The sequence below is a fragment of the Gadus morhua genome, chromosome 22, assembly GCF_902167405.1.
Source record: "Gadus morhua chromosome 22, gadMor3.0, whole genome shotgun sequence".
Lineage (NCBI taxonomy): Eukaryota > Metazoa > Chordata > Actinopteri > Gadiformes > Gadidae > Gadus > Gadus morhua.
This window is the reverse complement of record NC_044069.1, coordinates 21635806-21652554: the sequence shown is the minus strand read 5'-3', so window position 1 is coordinate 21652554 and position 16749 is coordinate 21635806. Positions and strand designations below refer to the sequence as shown.

Below are 16749 nucleotides of genomic sequence, written 5' to 3'. Positions count from 1 at the left end.
GAATAACCGGCTCTCGTGTTCCACCAATCAGTTTCCTCGCCCTTCACTACCCTGAAAATAAATATATAAAAAGACACAATATATCTAAAAGGAGTCGGAGTAGACAGAGCGGAAATCCAGCCACCGTGCGACCAGAACCATCCATATGTCACTCCAGCAATGAGCAGGTGTCCACAGCTGTCCTGCCCCCCACCACACACACACACACACACACACACACACACACACACGGTTCTTAGGTGTGTGCGTGAGTTGTGTAGCCTACTGTGTACACAATGGACCGACACACACACACACACACACACACAGGGAAGGAACGATACAGAGGGTAATGCAAAGACGTAACAAACGTGTAGGGAAGGAAAATGACTTCCAGACAGGGGTTAGACATTATTTTGCCCATTTTATATTTTTGTAATCGATAGTAAAAACAAGTGTGTAGTATTATATTAATCACATATTATCCATGATGATTTTTTCTCATACGTTGGTTGGCTGTCTTTCTGTCAAGGATAAGGCACTTTTATAAATAATCAAGGAAAATACCTTCAATTAGTATTTGCAGTATTCAACAGCAAATCGACGTAGCAACACAGACTGACATTCAAATGAGAATGAAAACACACAAAAATACATACTTCATATGAAATGAATCAAATGGAAATGAGTACACAGGTCAAGATTTGAATGCACATCAGCACCCTTCCCCCCTAGAAAAGCTGTCCATGACTTATTGGCTAACAGGGATATCAACACTAAGAATTAGGAGTAACCAACACGATGGGAGCGACTCCAAAAACATTTAACCATGGTTTTGCCTTCTGTTGTTAGCACTGCAAAGTCTTGTGAAAGAAAATAAAGATTCCTCCAAAACCTGCGTATTTCTGCCGTCATCAGAGTGGATGAGGCGAACATAAGGCCATTGCTAAACTAATGATCTAGACAAAAACCCAAACTAGTGAACGGTTAGAAAGGTCAAAAAACGCCTGGCGGCAGTTGGAGGCTAATTACTAAATGGTGTGTTGGCGCCCTCTAGTGGACACCGTGATTGAGATCAACGTCCCTGAATGGTGCCGACTCAACAATGACACAGTGCTGCAGTCTAGGACATCAGGTCCAAGCGCTAGGATGTATAATCACAAAGGTCAACTCTTCTCACAAGTTTGCCGAACCAGTTGAATCTGGAATATTCCACGTTCTCTCGTCCCTCCCCGATGTGTGGACCAGCATAAACTTTGCGTGAGATTGAGCGAACGACGTTATCTTCATCTTCCATTATAAAATTGAGCTGAAAATGACTTCATGGTGCAGGTCACCTGTACTTATCCTAATTGGTCCAATAACAGCAAGCTGTGATGAGAAACCAAAAGTTCAAAATAAAAGCCCGGAAAAAGGGCGGAAAACCACTCCTTCCTTGCGTTCTGGTCGATTCTCAGAAGGAGACGGTAAACGTAGAACATCTCTTAATTCGACCCCGATTTTGATCACCTCACACTTGACCAGGGTCCCACCAATGAGAGACGAGCCCCCGCCCCCCCGCTGTACTAGGGCATCCTCTCCTCAAAGACCCAGTGCTGGTTGGCCGAGTCGCTGCACGTTCGCAGGCCGGGCGCCGGCTTGCCGTTGTCCGTCTTGGACACCGCCTCCAGGCACTTGTTGCTGCCCGGGTGGAACAGGGTCCCGTCCTGAGGGAGGAACAGACAACGTTTCCATACAGAGGTGACGACGACTGCGTCAAGGGGCACGCTGAACACACATGGGGTTGGACGTGTCACTCAAAGGCGAGTTCAAACCCAGTGGCGTGGGGCGTTACCTTCCGGAACTCAAACTTCTGGTCGGGCGGCACGGGTTTGAGGTGACCGCTGCAGTGCATGACGGTGAGGTAGGTGGACACGTTGTCGACCGCAGCACAGCCCTCCGGGGCCCTGGTGTTGTACTGGATCTCCCCGGCGGAGGTGAACTCAAAGAACTGCAGGAGGAGGGGGTCCCAAGTTAGGGATGTCGCTGCTGGAGGAAGGCTTCACCCACCCTGCCTGCCTGCCTGCCTGCTGCGCCTGCCTGCCTGCCTGCTGCCTGCCTGCCTGCCTGCCTGCCTGCCTGCTGCCTGCCTGCCTGCCTGCCTGCCTGCCTGCCTGCCTGCCTGCCTGCCTGCTGCCTGCCTGCCTGCCTGCCTGCCTGCCTGCTGCCTGCGCCTGCCTGCCTGCCTGCCTGCCTGCCTGCCTGCCTGCCTGCCTGCCTGCCTGCCTGCCTGCCTGCCTGCCTGCCTGCCTGCCTGCCTCCCTGCCTGCCTGCCTGCCTGCCTGCCTGCCTGCCTGCCTGCCTGCCTGCCTGCCTGCCTGCCTGCCTGCCTGCCTGCCTGCCTGCCTGCCTGCCTGCCTGCCTGCCTGCCTGCCTGCCTGCCTGCCTGCCTGCCTGCCTGGCTGCCTGCCTGCCTGCCTGCCTGCCTGCCTGCCTGCCTGCCTGCCTGCTGCCTGCCTGCCTGCCTGCCTGCCTGCCTGCCTGCCTGCCTGCCTGCCTGCCTGCCTGCCTGCCTGCCTGCCTGCCTGCCTGCCTGCCTGCTGCCTGCCTGCCTGCCTGCCTGCCTGCCTGCCTGCCTGCCTGCTGCCTGCCTGCCTGCCCTGTGCCTGCCTGCCTGCCTGCCTGCCTGTCTGCCTGCCTGCCTGCCTGCTGCCTGCCTGCCTGCCTGCCTGCCTGCCTGCCTGCCTGCCTGCCTGCCTGCCTGCCTGCCTGCCTGCCTGCCTGCCTGCCTGCCTGCCTGCCTGCCTGCCTGCCTGCCTGCCTGCCTGCATGCCTGCCTGTGCCTGCGTGCGTGCGTGCGTGCGTGCGTGCGTGCGTGCGTGCGTGCGTGCGTGCGTGCGTGCGTGCGTGCGTGCGTGCGTGCGTGCGTGCGTGCGTGCGTGCGTGCGTGCGTGCGTGCGTGCGTGCGTGCGTGCGTGCGTGCGTGCGTGCGTGCGTGCCTGAGTGTGTATTTTGAACCAGGAAGTTCCCACTAAACGTATTAGGAAAAACAAACATGGCATGGCACTTGGGTGTGAGCGTGTGTTGTGGTGATATGGGAGCCAATTGACACTCAAAGCAATGCTCAGAAGTGCAGTGTGTAGGTGAGAGAGGTGAGCTTGCAGATTGCAACAAACTGAACACGTTGGAAACCAGCTCCACCACTCCTTCGTGGGTTGGGAGGGGAGGTGGTGGGGGAGGAGGTGGGGGCTCATTCAATAACAAAAGAACAGGAGAAAAGATATGCAAATAAATAAAAGGGGAAATAGACAAGGTGTGGATCGTTCGGAACGATGGAGGCGGTTATTGTTATTATAATGGAGTTGGCTGGGATGTGTTGGAAAAGGGGAAGTTGAGAACAGAACATTGGCTTTTTAGCAGATGCTTTTCTCCAAAGCGACTTTCATACACACATGCACACACCGACGTTGGAGTCAACCATGCAAGGCGAAAGCCAGCTCGTCAGGAGCGGTAGCGATGAGGTGTCTTTCTCAGGGACACGTCGACACTCAGCGAGGCGGAAACTAGCAACCTTCCGTTTACAGGTCACCCCCCTCCATCTCATAAGCTAAGCAGACCCTCCGGAGCCAACATGCGTTTACTCCTGGAAACGGATGGCTGAGGCTGATCGTCTCTCTCTCTCCCTCTCTCATTCATCTATGCCAGTCAGCTATTGGGTCAAGCGTCGGGCGGGAGGCACCTGGTTCTGGCCCATGCCGTGGCACGAGTACAGGATGATCCTTTCGCCCGACACCAGGATATCGTTAGGAGGGTTGTAGTCGAAGCAGTAGTTGGTCATGCCGCGATTCTTCAGCTAAAACAGACAAACAGGCATCATCAAAGCTGTCTCTCTCCATAGACATGGACCGTGTTATTCACAGAAACACAGTGCCTCTTATCGGAAGCGTAATGAATTCAAATCAGAAAAAAAATTTACCCTGTTTTTCTGAATTAACAAGATGATTCTCAGAATTCCAAGAAAAACATTTAATGGAAAATACGAAAGTTTTTCTGAAATAACACCTCAATATTCAGCCTGAAGCCCTCGCCTGCATGGAGTGCAGTTGCAGCTCATTTACAGCCTGACCCTCCAACTATTCTATACAATCTCAGGAATGAGATCTAAGGGGTTACGAGTTACAGGCAAAATTATGTCAGAATGGGCTTCCATCTGAACAACCGCAACATCCAGAGGTGCTTGACAAATTCAACAAACTGATAACAATGATGATCTTTATTACTAAGTACACAACCATCTGCCAATATCTCAATATAAGTAAATAAAAGAAGAATAAGTAAAAATGTAAGTAAAAAGTAAAAGTAAAAACACTTCCATGGTATCAAGCTCTCAAGTGAAGGCGAGCTTCACACTAGGATTTTGGGATATCTCGTTCATTTAGAAAAATACGATTACGATTCTAACTCGAAAGGTGTACCTGAAATCAAATGCGTAAAAACATCAATTAAAAGATGCGTTGCTGCTATTTTAATTTCTTTACCTCAATGTTTGTCTGCTATTGTTAAATAATTAGCGTGAGTGCAATTTACAACATTGTCTTGACCCCAGGAAGACTAGCTGATCTCCAGGGCATCGGCTGAATGGGATCGTCAGTGTGAATATTTAGGAGCACAGTGATGGGTGGTAGATCTAAATGGATCCATCATGTCCACCGGGTCCAGGGTGTCTACCGGCGTGCCGTTGCTCACCATGCCGAACATGCCGGGCCGGTCCTCCGGGACAGAGAGGTCTGGGTAGATGGTGTCCAGGAACCACTTGAAGCTCTTGCAGCCCAGCTTCTGTCTCAGCTGCAGCCGCGCCGTCACGTCCCCGAAGGCTTCCTAGGAACACGCATCAAGCCTTTATTGAATACACCACCAGCACGAGGAAGAGCCTACCTCCTCTCCCTGCTCATTTACTGCATTTGAAATGATTAAAAAACGTTTATAAAGCAATGTTAAAGGGTTGAGGCTCTTTTTTAATCCGAGACAGGAGACAAACATGTATTGCCAGTGTATCCTGTATCTCATATACAAGTAATTGACCTTTGGTAATTCCCGCGTTACAATAGTCGCGCTACAACCATGTTGCACTCTTTTTAAGCATCTAAAAATACAAACAGTTTTCATGGAACTGTTGCAAGAAGCAGGCGAGTAAAACCACTAAGAATAATAGACGAGTAAGAGCAGGGGTGTCCAACTCATTTCACCCCGGGCCACATCAGCATTATGGTTGCCCCCAAACGGCCAATTGTAACTGTTAGACTATATAAATGTAACTACTGCTTAACATATTGTTAAATTACTGTCTCTGAATTTGATTATTATTTATTCAAGTGTACAAATATTGTACATGCAATTACATACATTAAAAAATATATTGTAAGCACATTTCTCTGTGGTATTATAACATTGTTTTACCATCATTATAACTGCCTTGAAGCACAGAAGACAGACTGTTTTTCTCCTTGAAGCACAAACATGCATGTTCTTACCCATCTTTCATTAAATTGCCTTTCCTCTGCATAAACTTTTCTCTTTGACATTTTGGGAATATTTGTAGCACTTTTCAACTAACGTCATGACACCGTTATTTCGCGGTTGGTATTGTGAGACTATTTTATTTTATTATTTAAATAATAAATAAAATGAGGTAGCGGGCCGGATTCGCCTGCAGGCCTTGTGTTAGACATGTCTTGAGTTAGAGAATACAGCTATGGATTACGACTGTAATGACAGAGACATGCAGATTGGTGCTGCATGTCACAGTATTGGCTCTAGCCTATAGTCAAATATGTTTAAGTCATGCCGAAAGCGATCAGGGAGCCTAAAGTACACGCTGATACCAATGCTAAGAATCATCCAGGATCCAGATTATAAGAAGACCATCAAATCTGGATCCCTGTTTAACAAATCAGACTCCCATAAAACATTAAAACACTTTAAACCACGTTTTCTGGCACATGTTGCTGAGCTCTGGGCGTGGGCGGCGCCAGGTTGTTGAATTAAAAGACATTAGGCAAAAAAACAGTAAGGGTGCCGCACCCATTGCACACATAGATTGGATCTGATCAGAAGTGAACATACACAAACATCCTGGTTCGAAAGCTGATAGGCTGGTCGTACACACGTCGGAGGAGTGTCCAGGGATTGTTTCCACGAGCCATTTCGTCTGATATGTAGATCCTGGTTTTATGTCGTCTCATGCCGATGTTTAAGAGCACATTTATTTTATTTTATACAGTGTATAAAAAAAGATACAATCAACTGTGTGTGTCCGTATCCGTGTCCGTGTCCGTGTGTGTGTGTGTGTGTGTGTGTGTGTGTGTGTGTGTGTGTGTGTGTGTGTGTGTGTGTGTGTGTGTGTGTGTGTCCGTGTCCGTGTGTGTGTGTGTGTGTGTGCACGCCTTTAAGGGGGCCGGTAACAGAGTGTCTCTATATAGACGACTTTTATAGACAGTAAGTCTCAACGAGAGAATGAACCATACCGAGCCAATAAATAGGAGTGAATGTGGTTCACTCGGTGGTCACTCCATTGTCCACCCGTAGCGCTATCTCCCTGTGCGTACCCGCTACCAGTTAGCATTATCGCCTGATTTAACTCTCCAGGTGCCAAGGCATTAGCTCCACAGCTCAACTTAAGACACATGTACCAGAATGCAGACATTAACCTATTTGCATAGCCGTTGCTAACCAACTGTCCTCCTATCTCTCATCTAACAACCTCCTTGACCCTCACCAGTCAGGTTTCAAGAAGGCACACTCCACTGAGGCGGCTCTCCTCGCGGTGACTGAATCCCTCCATGCTGCCAGAGCCTCGTCCCTCTCATCGGTTCACATTCTCCTCGACCTGTCCGCAGCATTTGACACAGTGAACCACCAGATCCTACTTGCCACTCTTGCCGAACTTGGCATCGCTGAATCTGCTCTTTCCTGGTTCACATGGCTCCTTGTCCAAACCTTGCACGCTTGAAACTGGTGTCCCTCAAGGCTCTGTACTGGGGCCTCTTCTGTTCTCCCTCTATACCAGATCGCTGGGCTCGGTAATTGTATCACACGGCTTTTCCTATCACTGCTATGCTGACGACACTCAGCTATTTCTCTCTTCCACTCATCTGATAAAGCCCTGATGGCAACACGCATAACGGAATGTCTGGCGGACATCAGCACCTGGACAACTGATCATCACCTGAGGCTTAACCTCAACAAAACCGAGCTCCTCCTAATCCCAGAGAAAGATTGCCCAGACATGGACTTACTGGTCACCGTTGAGAACATCACTGTATCTCCTTCTCCAACTGCCAGAAAACCTCGGTTGTGGTATTGGACAATCAGTTATGCTGCACCGCAAAACATCACTGCAGTGGCCCGATCCTGCAGATTGGCACTTTACAACATCCGCAGAATCCCGGCCCTTCTCACAAGGGAAGCAGCTCAGCTTCTAGTCCAAAAACTGGTCATCTCCCGCCTCGACTACTGCAACTCACTCCTGGCTGGACTTCCTCCCTCTGCGATTAAACCTTTGCAGCGCATCCAGATCCTTCCACTCAACTACCTCTGCTGGACGTCTGGTACCGCCATCGCTAAGAGCTAGCAAAGGCCGTTCAGCAAAGTCACAACTTTTCTCGGTTTTTGGGACCTCAGTGGTGGAACGAGTTCTCTGCCGCTCTCAGGATCGCAGTCGCTCACTATCTCCGAAAAGGACTCAAGGCTCACCTGTTCAGAGTCCACCTCGACTCTGCATAGCGGACTCCCCCTCTGGCCAGCATTGTACACTGCATTGTGTTGTATTGCTATTGTATTATAGTACTTAACTGTGTAGCAACTGCAGGTAGCTGCTATCATTGCTGCAACACAGGGAATTGGTTAGCCTAGCGATGTTTTACTTGCACTTGGTTCTATGAACATCCTTTCTGTACCGACAGCGATATATTGATGCACCTTCTTATGACAAATGTTAATTATTGTAAGTCGCTTTGGATAAAAGCGTCTGCTAAATGCCCTAAATGTAAATGTAAATGTATATCTGGCATAAAATTCCAAACTAAAGACTTTGGCCTGTTTTACAAGCTCTCTCCTGACACCTACCTGCCTGCCTGTCCTTACCACATCTCTCTCCTGCCCTTAATATACCATCCTCTCTCTTCTAACCTAGCGCTCCAGACATAATCTACCTTCCTCTCGCCTACCTCTCCCGCCTTGATCTCCCTTCCTCTCCTACCTCTCCTGCTTTTAATCTTTCTTCCTCTCTCCTACCTCTCCTGCCTTAATCTCCCCTTCCTCTTTCCTACCTCTCATGCCCTGACCCACTTCTCTTCTCTCGTTTGGCACAAGCAGCTCCTCTCAGCCCCATGACGCCACTGATCACACCGTTACGGGCAATGTCAACCCTTAACTACACCGTGTGACACACCACACACACACACACACACACCACAACAACACACACACACACACACACACACACAACACACACACACACACACACACACACACACACACACACACACGTCAGGTGGGTAATCACACACCGTGGAGTCTGACGCGCCACCTCACCAACAAATGTGCCACTCACGTTTCAGTTGTGTCACCTAAAAGTCAGTGGAGCGTTTCCACCACCACAGCCCGTGGATGCCAGGGGTTTATGCAGAGGGCAAAAGCCCCCTTTGGATGCATGTCAGTTCTGAGAAATTGTTGGAAACCATTAGGGAAAGAAAGCCGTCCATTTCCCCAGCCGTACAAAAGATAGTCCTTCCCTCCCAATAATTACGTTTCCAGGGCTGTTGACTCCCTCAGGATAATTGGCACACACAGTCAGGACACTCTGATGATGGACTCACACGGCTCACCCTCACCCTCACAACTCACATCCACTGTGAGTTGGTCAACAAGGTCTTTAAACACTACTGCCCCGTCTTATGAAAGAGATGTACAAATATATATGTTGCACAACTCTATCATTGTGCAATGAAGACAGGAGGAGTTACGGCAGGCTCCTTCACACGCCCACTCTCTCAGACACTCCCTCAATCCCTCACCCACTCCCTCACCCGCTCCCTCCCTCATCCGCTCCCTCACCCCCTTCCTCCCTCAACCGCGCCCTCACTCACCCGCTCCCTCCCTCACCCGCGCCCTCCCTCACCCGCGCCCGCCCTCACCCAATCCCTCCCTCACCCACTCCCTCCCTCAACCGCTCCCTCTACCGCTCCCTCCCTCACCCGCTCCCTCCCTCACCCGCGCCCTCCCTCACCCACTCCCTCACTCTGCGACTCACCAGCCTAGCGTGGGGGTTGCGGTGGTAGTAGAGGTTCTTGTAGTCATCCATCCAGACCTCGGCAGCACGCACGCTGTTGGACAGCGCCTTGCTCCGTGAGTAGGGGGCCTTCTTGGGGAAGATGTGGCCCACGTGGGAGCAGGGGTGGACCTCCAGGGTGCCCCCACACTGCCAGATCTACAATACGTTAACAAAATAAATGAGTTCACTTTTCTACCACTGTCAGTCATGGCATGTCAGCCAATGAGATGGATTTCCTTGTTATAGAGTTTATTAGCAATCAATGAATACATATTTCTCATTAGAGTGAAATATGAATGGTCAATTTCCCCTTGAAATGATCGGAGAGATTTGTCACCAAAATGCTTCTGTCCAGTTTTATCTGAGTTCTTGAGTCGTAACAGTCAGTTTACGTGTTCATGCATTTTTGCATGTGTGTTCGGGGCATGTGTAAAGATGTTCAAGGTAAGCCTGAGGCATTGGAAACCAGAACTAATACCCGTAGGCTGAGCATACCACAGGACCTCTAGTAGCAAAAGAAAATGTGGCTTTAGAAAAGAGACAATGAAGGAAGTCGATACTGCAGCGAACACACCTATTATACACACACAGTGTATAAAACAAGATCAACAACTCTCACTCTGTGTGTGTGTGTGTGTGTGTGTGTGTGTGTGTGTGTGTGTGTGTGTGTGTGTGTGTGTGTGTGTGTGTGTGTGTGTGTGTGTGTGCACCCGTCGTTTTGGTTTGGTTTCCACCGAGGAAACGCCTGTAGTCGTCAGTGTAGGAGACTTCAGGCACTATACCATAGGACCTCATTAAGTGGAGGAGACTTCAGGCACTACACCATAGGACCTCATTAAGTGGAGGAGACTTCAGGCACTATACCATAGGACCTCATTAAGTGTAGGAGACTTCAGGCACTATACCATAGCACCTCATTAAGTAGAGGAGACTTCAGGCACTATACCATAGGACCTCATTAAGTGGAGGAGACTTCAGGCACTAGACCATAGGACCTCATTAAGTGGAGGAGACTTCAGGCACTATACCTGGGGTCTTCAATTAAAATTGAACAAGGTCCAGTTGCTAAAAATTCCTTCCAAGAAAGGTCCGATCCCTAATAGCCTTCTTTTGTCAAATACAATCAACACGGCATATTACCTTATAATTTCATGTGTATTTATTTTCAATTTCCAAATAGCTTACTTTTAACCATGAAAAACTAGTAAGACAAAGTAACGCATATTAATATTTCAAGTAAACAAAACAGGTACATTAGGCCTGCAATTCAAGTAAACATAAAAAAGTGCATAAGGCCTACATGTGAAGTAAGAAGAACAGGAACTTTAGGCCTACACTTCAAATAAACACAAAGTGCATTTAGGCCTACATTTCAAGTAAGCAAAACAGGTACACCAGGCCTACATTTCAAATAAACACAAAAAAGAGCATTAGTGCGTCATCTGATAACATTTCAGGTTTTCTGGTTGTCGTTGCAGCTCACATTGGGATTTGCTTTATTTTTTCACACACTTCATCCCTTTGTTTACCTTCAAGTAACGTCTCGGCATCGGCGTTCAAGCACTCCTTCACAACAGTCGTGTCACTGATTATTATTATTTTTTGCCCCAAAATCCATGCAATCTTAAGTGAGCATTCCTTTGCACGTTGCTGGCCTGTAAATGAGTGTGTGAAGACACGCGTAGACCTCTCATACCGAGCTCTCAGCTCGGATATTTTCCACGCTCTTACTTCTGACTTCTGGGGATACTTTTCCTCGAAGGATCTGTGTTTGGATTCGTAATGCCACTTAATATTCCCTCTTTTTATCAGCGCCATGGTTTCAATACATAAAAGACAAAGGTTTTGTACTGCCTTGCGGGAGAATGAACATGTATTGGTCAGTCCATTCATCTTTAAAATGTCTGTTTTCTGGGTCAGATTTCCTTATTTTCGAGCAAGCCATTTTCTCATTCCAAATCGCTCTTCCGGTAAACAAAAAATTTGATTGGCTATTATTTGAGTGACCCTTAACACACATGCAATGACAGACGGAGGGAGGGGGGGAGTTCGGTGAGTGCATGATCTTCGCTCTGTGAAGGTCATTGCTTTTTGCTGTTTTTATGCTGTACAACAGAGTATTCTACTTTTCAATTTGTATTTCAGTGAGAAATGATTTCACTAACGTAATCATGCTTTGTATAGTGAAATCATAAAAAAAAATAAAAAAAATGATCTTTTTTTTTTTTAATTATTATTTTGAATTCGTCATGGGTCCGGATAGGAATGTCACTTGGTCCGGACCCGGACCGCGGTCCGCCGTTTGGAGATGCCTGCACTATACCATAGGACCTCATTAAGTGGAGGAGACTTCAGGCACTATACCATAGGACCTCATTAAGTGGAGGAGACTTCAGGCACTATACCATAGGACCTCATTAAGTGGAGGAGACTTCAGGCACTATACCTATATTAATCACTGCACACTATACCAAGTGCAGCGATTAATAGCACCTGCATAATAGATGTTCATTTACATCCTTTAATTTTTGTGTTGAATAAATACAATAGATCCTCTAATTACAGAATTCTCATGTGACGTGTAGATTGTGTTGTGCAATAATTAACGAATAATAATCTGGAAACTGTCAAATCATGGTTATTCCTCAGACTATAGTAGAACCATCAACGTGTTTGTGTGTGTGTGTGTGTGTGTGTGTGTGTGTGTGTGGTGTGTGTGTGTGTGTGTGTGTGTGTGTGTGTGTGTGTGTGTGTGTGTGTGTGTGTGTGTGTGTGTGTGTGTGTGTGTGTGTGTGTGTGTGTGTGTGTGTGTCTTTCATCTCACCCTGAAGGAGAACTCCAGGTTCTCTCCGCCCCACACTTCCATCCCGGTGTCATAGGTCCCCAGGTACAGGAAGTAGTCCTTCTTCACGGCAAACAGCCCCCCAGCCATGGTAGGAGACCTGGGGGGGGTCACATATAACAATAAGTTGAACCGTTTGAAAAAACAACAAGGTTATGTATCACTTAAAGCATTTATAAAAGTATAAATCTTTTATGTTATACATTTATTAATTGCGTTCAGGTTACTGACACACACACACACACACACACACACACACACACACACACACACACACACACACACACACACACACACACACACACACACACACACACACACACACACACACACACACACACACACACCTGATGACATCGATGGGCGAGCGGCGTCGCTGCTGCTCGTAGGGCGGTACGACGTGCCAGGTGAAGACCAGCCGCCAGTCGAAGCCTCCGATCTGGGGCTCCCCGGCGTTGCCCAGGTACTGGAAGGTGTTCCAGTCGATCACGTCGATCACCGGACACACCACGGCCGACGGCTCCTCCTTGATCCTAGAGAGAACAGAGCACACCATGGAGAGGGGCGTTGGCTTGGAAGGTGTTGCTGACAGCATTGAGTGTTAGTTGTTTCAAAGTTGAGGTGTCCGTGAGCAAGACACTTAACCCTAACTGCTCCTGAAGTCGCTGTGCATGGTTGACTCCGGCAGTGGGTCAATGTGTGTATTAACCGTTGGAAGTCGCTTCGGATAAACGCGTCTGCTAAATGCCTTAAATGTAAATCAAAGCTGCATAGAGGGAATTGTTTTTTTAAGGCTTAAACCGGTTTCACACCGCCACGTGGCAACTCGCCGCCTCCATTCATTTCAATGAGGGAAGGGCGGCAGAGGAGAGGCGGTTACAAAAGCGGCTGTTTACCAGGAAGCGGTTGCCGCCCACGTGAACGCGCACAGATTTTGCCCTAGAGCTCAGCTTTCCCCGTGTGAAACTTTCAGCCCCAGCATGATGCATTTTGAAAACGCCTGGCACTTCAAACCGCCGCACTATAAGGGCGGTTATAAGGGCGGTTGCCGTGCGGTGGTGTGCAAGCACCTTTATGGTTTTAATACACACGTGGCAAAATTGGTTCCTCTTGTTTTTCTTGGCTTGGGGATACAAGGCGGGGCCTTGTATTCAAGGCCTCGCAAGAGTGAGAGGGAGAGCGCAAGCAATGTTCCTTAGCCACTCCCAGAGGGTCTCCTCACCTTTGGAGCAGGGGCTCCAGCCAGCCGGTGTGACACTCGCAGTGGCAGTCCAGGAAAGTCAGCACGTCACCGGTAGAGATGGAGGCCCCTAGCAACCGGGCGCGCACTAGCCCCTCCCTCTTATTTGCGCGAATTAAGCGCACCTTCCTCCAGCCAGAGATGTAGGCTTCCAACGGAGCCTTCAGGTGCGCTATGTGGGCATAACAGAGGAGTCCGGGAAACAGAAAGAAATGCAAACTGCCTTTATCTACCAAGGCTTGACGGGATGCTTCACATAATTCCTGACATAAAGACACCAAAACGTCACTTTCTCTCATTATTACAATCGTATGATGCACAAAAGTAAATAAAAATAAATGTAGCGATAATTTTACATTCAAATCGAATAAATGTAATAATCTCTGATAATTATTAATGCATGCATTAAATATAAATTATATACATGTGAATGTAAAAACTGCATATTTTTTTGGGGTTGAGATGACAACTTTCCACAAATGATGCAATCCCTTATCTCAAAAGTTCAGATCCATCTCCCATTGATTATTAACCCTAACCCAGATGTTTGCTGGATAGATCTACCATCTACCAGCCCAACCAGTGGACTGTAGCAAGGCTTATCTGGTAGGCTTATCTACCAATCAGACATCTAGTTGGACACTCCCACTTGTGATGTCACAGGGTCACAGGTCACACGATTGTAATAGGTCACCACATCTGGAGGTCAAATAGCGGCCCTTTAAGAGTGACCAGTCAGTCTGGTTGTCTCCGTTGCTCTCAGCCCTAATTTTGAACTGTGCTCATGATGCTGATGCAAGCGTCTGGCCGTCCCTACCTCGGTCGCTGTAGTCGTCCACCAGGATGATCTCTTTGAGCAGGATGTCAGGGGACGTCTCCAGCACGCTGTGCACCGTCCTCAGCAGGGTTGACCAGGCCTCGTTGTAGAAGGCAATGACCACCGAGGTGGTGGGCAGCGACCGGTAGTCGTACTTCACCTCCTTGCAACTGTCATGGAGGAAGGGTTTATTATAGGGTTCAGACTAGCACTACCATGAGAAACAGTACAGCCCCCTTAATGGAGTTTCTATCTTGTAATATACGACATCAGAGTCATCAGGGACTTCTGAGAATGAAAAGCAAGGTATTAAAAGCTTGACGCCATCCAATAAAGGAGAGTGGTTACATTCGAGCCTGTTGATGCTGGTAGGTACACATAATGACAACATTAGTCTACCGAGGCTAGTCATCAGAGTTAAATAACGGTTTATGGTTTCCGCAATTTCCGCATGGGTAATGAGAAAATGGTTGATGATATGCCTATATCCTACACAGAGTATGCAGTCTATGTCGCACCCTGAGTAAACATGACACAATATAAAGTTGTTAACGGAGCAGAAATGCTGCATACAAATAACATATCTTTCATAAGACAGGGCAGAAGTGTTGACAGAGCTCATTGACAAACTTACAGTGGATTTCGCCTTTCAGACAACCTGCGGTGCAGTGAAATCTTATCGCTGACATATATATTAATCTGATGTTTATCGATGCTCTCTTGCTCCTTTTTCTTATCCTCTCCTTGCAGATCGAGCTTGACCGCTCTCCCCAGTTCTCCCAGTCCGTTCACATCCAGCGGAGGCTTCTCATACACAGGCTTCGTGAGGAACTCTTCGTCCGTCTCTGGGTCCTGCGGCCCGGGGGCGTCTCGTCGTCTTGTAGAGCTCATACTGTCTGAACTATTCCTCATAAAAAGTAAATATCCCACAAAACAAGCTCCAAAAAGTAGAAAAATTGACTTTAATTTAATTCTCCTCCAGTAGAGTGCCATCATGCACACTCACTTCCTTCTCCAGCTAAACGGTGTCATACCACAAGCGAGCGACTCTGATCAAACGGAGCGGGTTACTGATGGATTGGACACAGCGGTGTGACGTTGCATAACAGGTTATCATCAAGAAGTGTGCATTGCTAGTTGTAGTTTGGATTCAAGAAACATTCTGTGTCCATCCCAACTTCTTTGTGCCGCTGGAAAGGCGTCACCACTTTGGAGGATCAAAGTCGCACTGACACACCTTCCTCGATGTGAGTGAGTGGTGTAATTAGGACTGGCGAGGATTTGTCAGGACCAATTATTCAGAGGAACAGCGTTGGATTAAGGCTTCCTGTGGATCCAGGTCAAATCAGGCACAGCTCCCATCCACTGGCTTCGTGGTCAGTTTGTTATTCTGTTCCTGATTTCTTCTCACCTCAACTACACCCTGTGTTGACGCATAGCCACACAGCGTGTTATTGTGTTCAACCCCGGGCTGGTTAAAGAAAAGCCTCCTGAAGTAGACCCTGAACTCCGATAAACAAACTAAGTCCAGCCAGTTACTTGAACTTGGAAGTTCGAGCTCGACCAAGCCATCAAGCGCGCAGTGAAAGGGGTAATCAATATCCGGTATTTACCAAAGTAAAAGACTCGTTGTATGGCTAGCCTTAACGCGTTAATGTTCGTGACCAGATGTGCAGCCTGTTTATCAACAAAAATGATGAAAATCGGTTACCATTGGTCTAGTTTACTTATTTATTATTAACCTGATTTAATATTGGGTTATTCTCCGGGACAAGAAAGTTTGAATGCCCTTTAAATTTGAAGACAAACAAATGAAACCGGAAATCACTAATTCCAACACGGGTAAAAACGATACACAACGGGACTGGAGCAGGATTCCTTCATTTGCATTCATCATAAAATAAATGAGCAGCGGCAGTAAAGTCAATCTTCTCTGTCGAACACAGTACACTATACAGTTTAATGTGTATTTTTACTTCTTCCGTGTCCAAGGGCATATAAAGTAGATAAGGGTTGACTAGTCACGTGATTTGGTAATGATACTCATTTTGTGCGCTCCTCCTCACACGAACTGTTCATGGACAGGAAGTTTAGTACTTTTGGTGTTTTGTATACAGTCGGTTGGTTTTAAGCACGATATGAGCTTTGTCCAAGTTGTAAAAAAAAAAATCCTTATAAATTTGCCATGTTATACATTTATTATAGTTGTTATAATTGCCGGTGGCCATTGTTAGTAAGGGGGTCACAAGTACATCAATCGATGCCAAACATGGACCAGGATGGACACCAATGATACAATTACTAAAGAATGTTGAAGCAAATTAAAATGTTAAATAATTAAGGCAATCATTCAGTATGCAAAGGACATTTGAGTCTCATTCTCTCTGATTGAGTAGCCTTTTTGTTAAACTACAAAGAGACCAGGCACTCTGGTGTTGTAATATCCAATGGTACACTGAGCTCGTTGTTTAGTAATACAATGTAATGTGGACCTAAGTACTAACGATGGCGCGGTCCGCCCACCTGCACACCTGATCTGCAATGGCATCCATCAATTGGGT

The 16749-nt window shown here is 47.5% G+C and overlaps 1 protein-coding gene across 1 annotated transcript; it reads right to left on the bottom strand.

Moving 5' to 3' along the window:
• Positions 1 to 378: 378 nt before the first annotated feature.
• galnt12 (UDP-N-acetyl-alpha-D-galactosamine:polypeptide N-acetylgalactosaminyltransferase 12) lies at positions 379 to 15789 on the bottom strand. Its single transcript, XM_030346962.1, has 10 exons — positions 14823 to 15789; positions 14189 to 14358; positions 13354 to 13543; positions 12479 to 12664; positions 12114 to 12231; positions 9269 to 9445; positions 4705 to 4836; positions 3698 to 3811; positions 1814 to 1969; positions 379 to 1685 (listed from the first exon to the last, which is right to left on the bottom strand). The coding sequence occupies exons 1-10, from the start codon at positions 15182 to 15184 to the stop codon at positions 1545 to 1547; spliced, it is 1746 nt and encodes a 581-aa protein (XP_030202822.1). The 5' UTR covers positions 15185 to 15789; the 3' UTR covers positions 379 to 1544.
• Between the last annotated feature and the right edge of the window lie 960 nt (positions 15790 to 16749).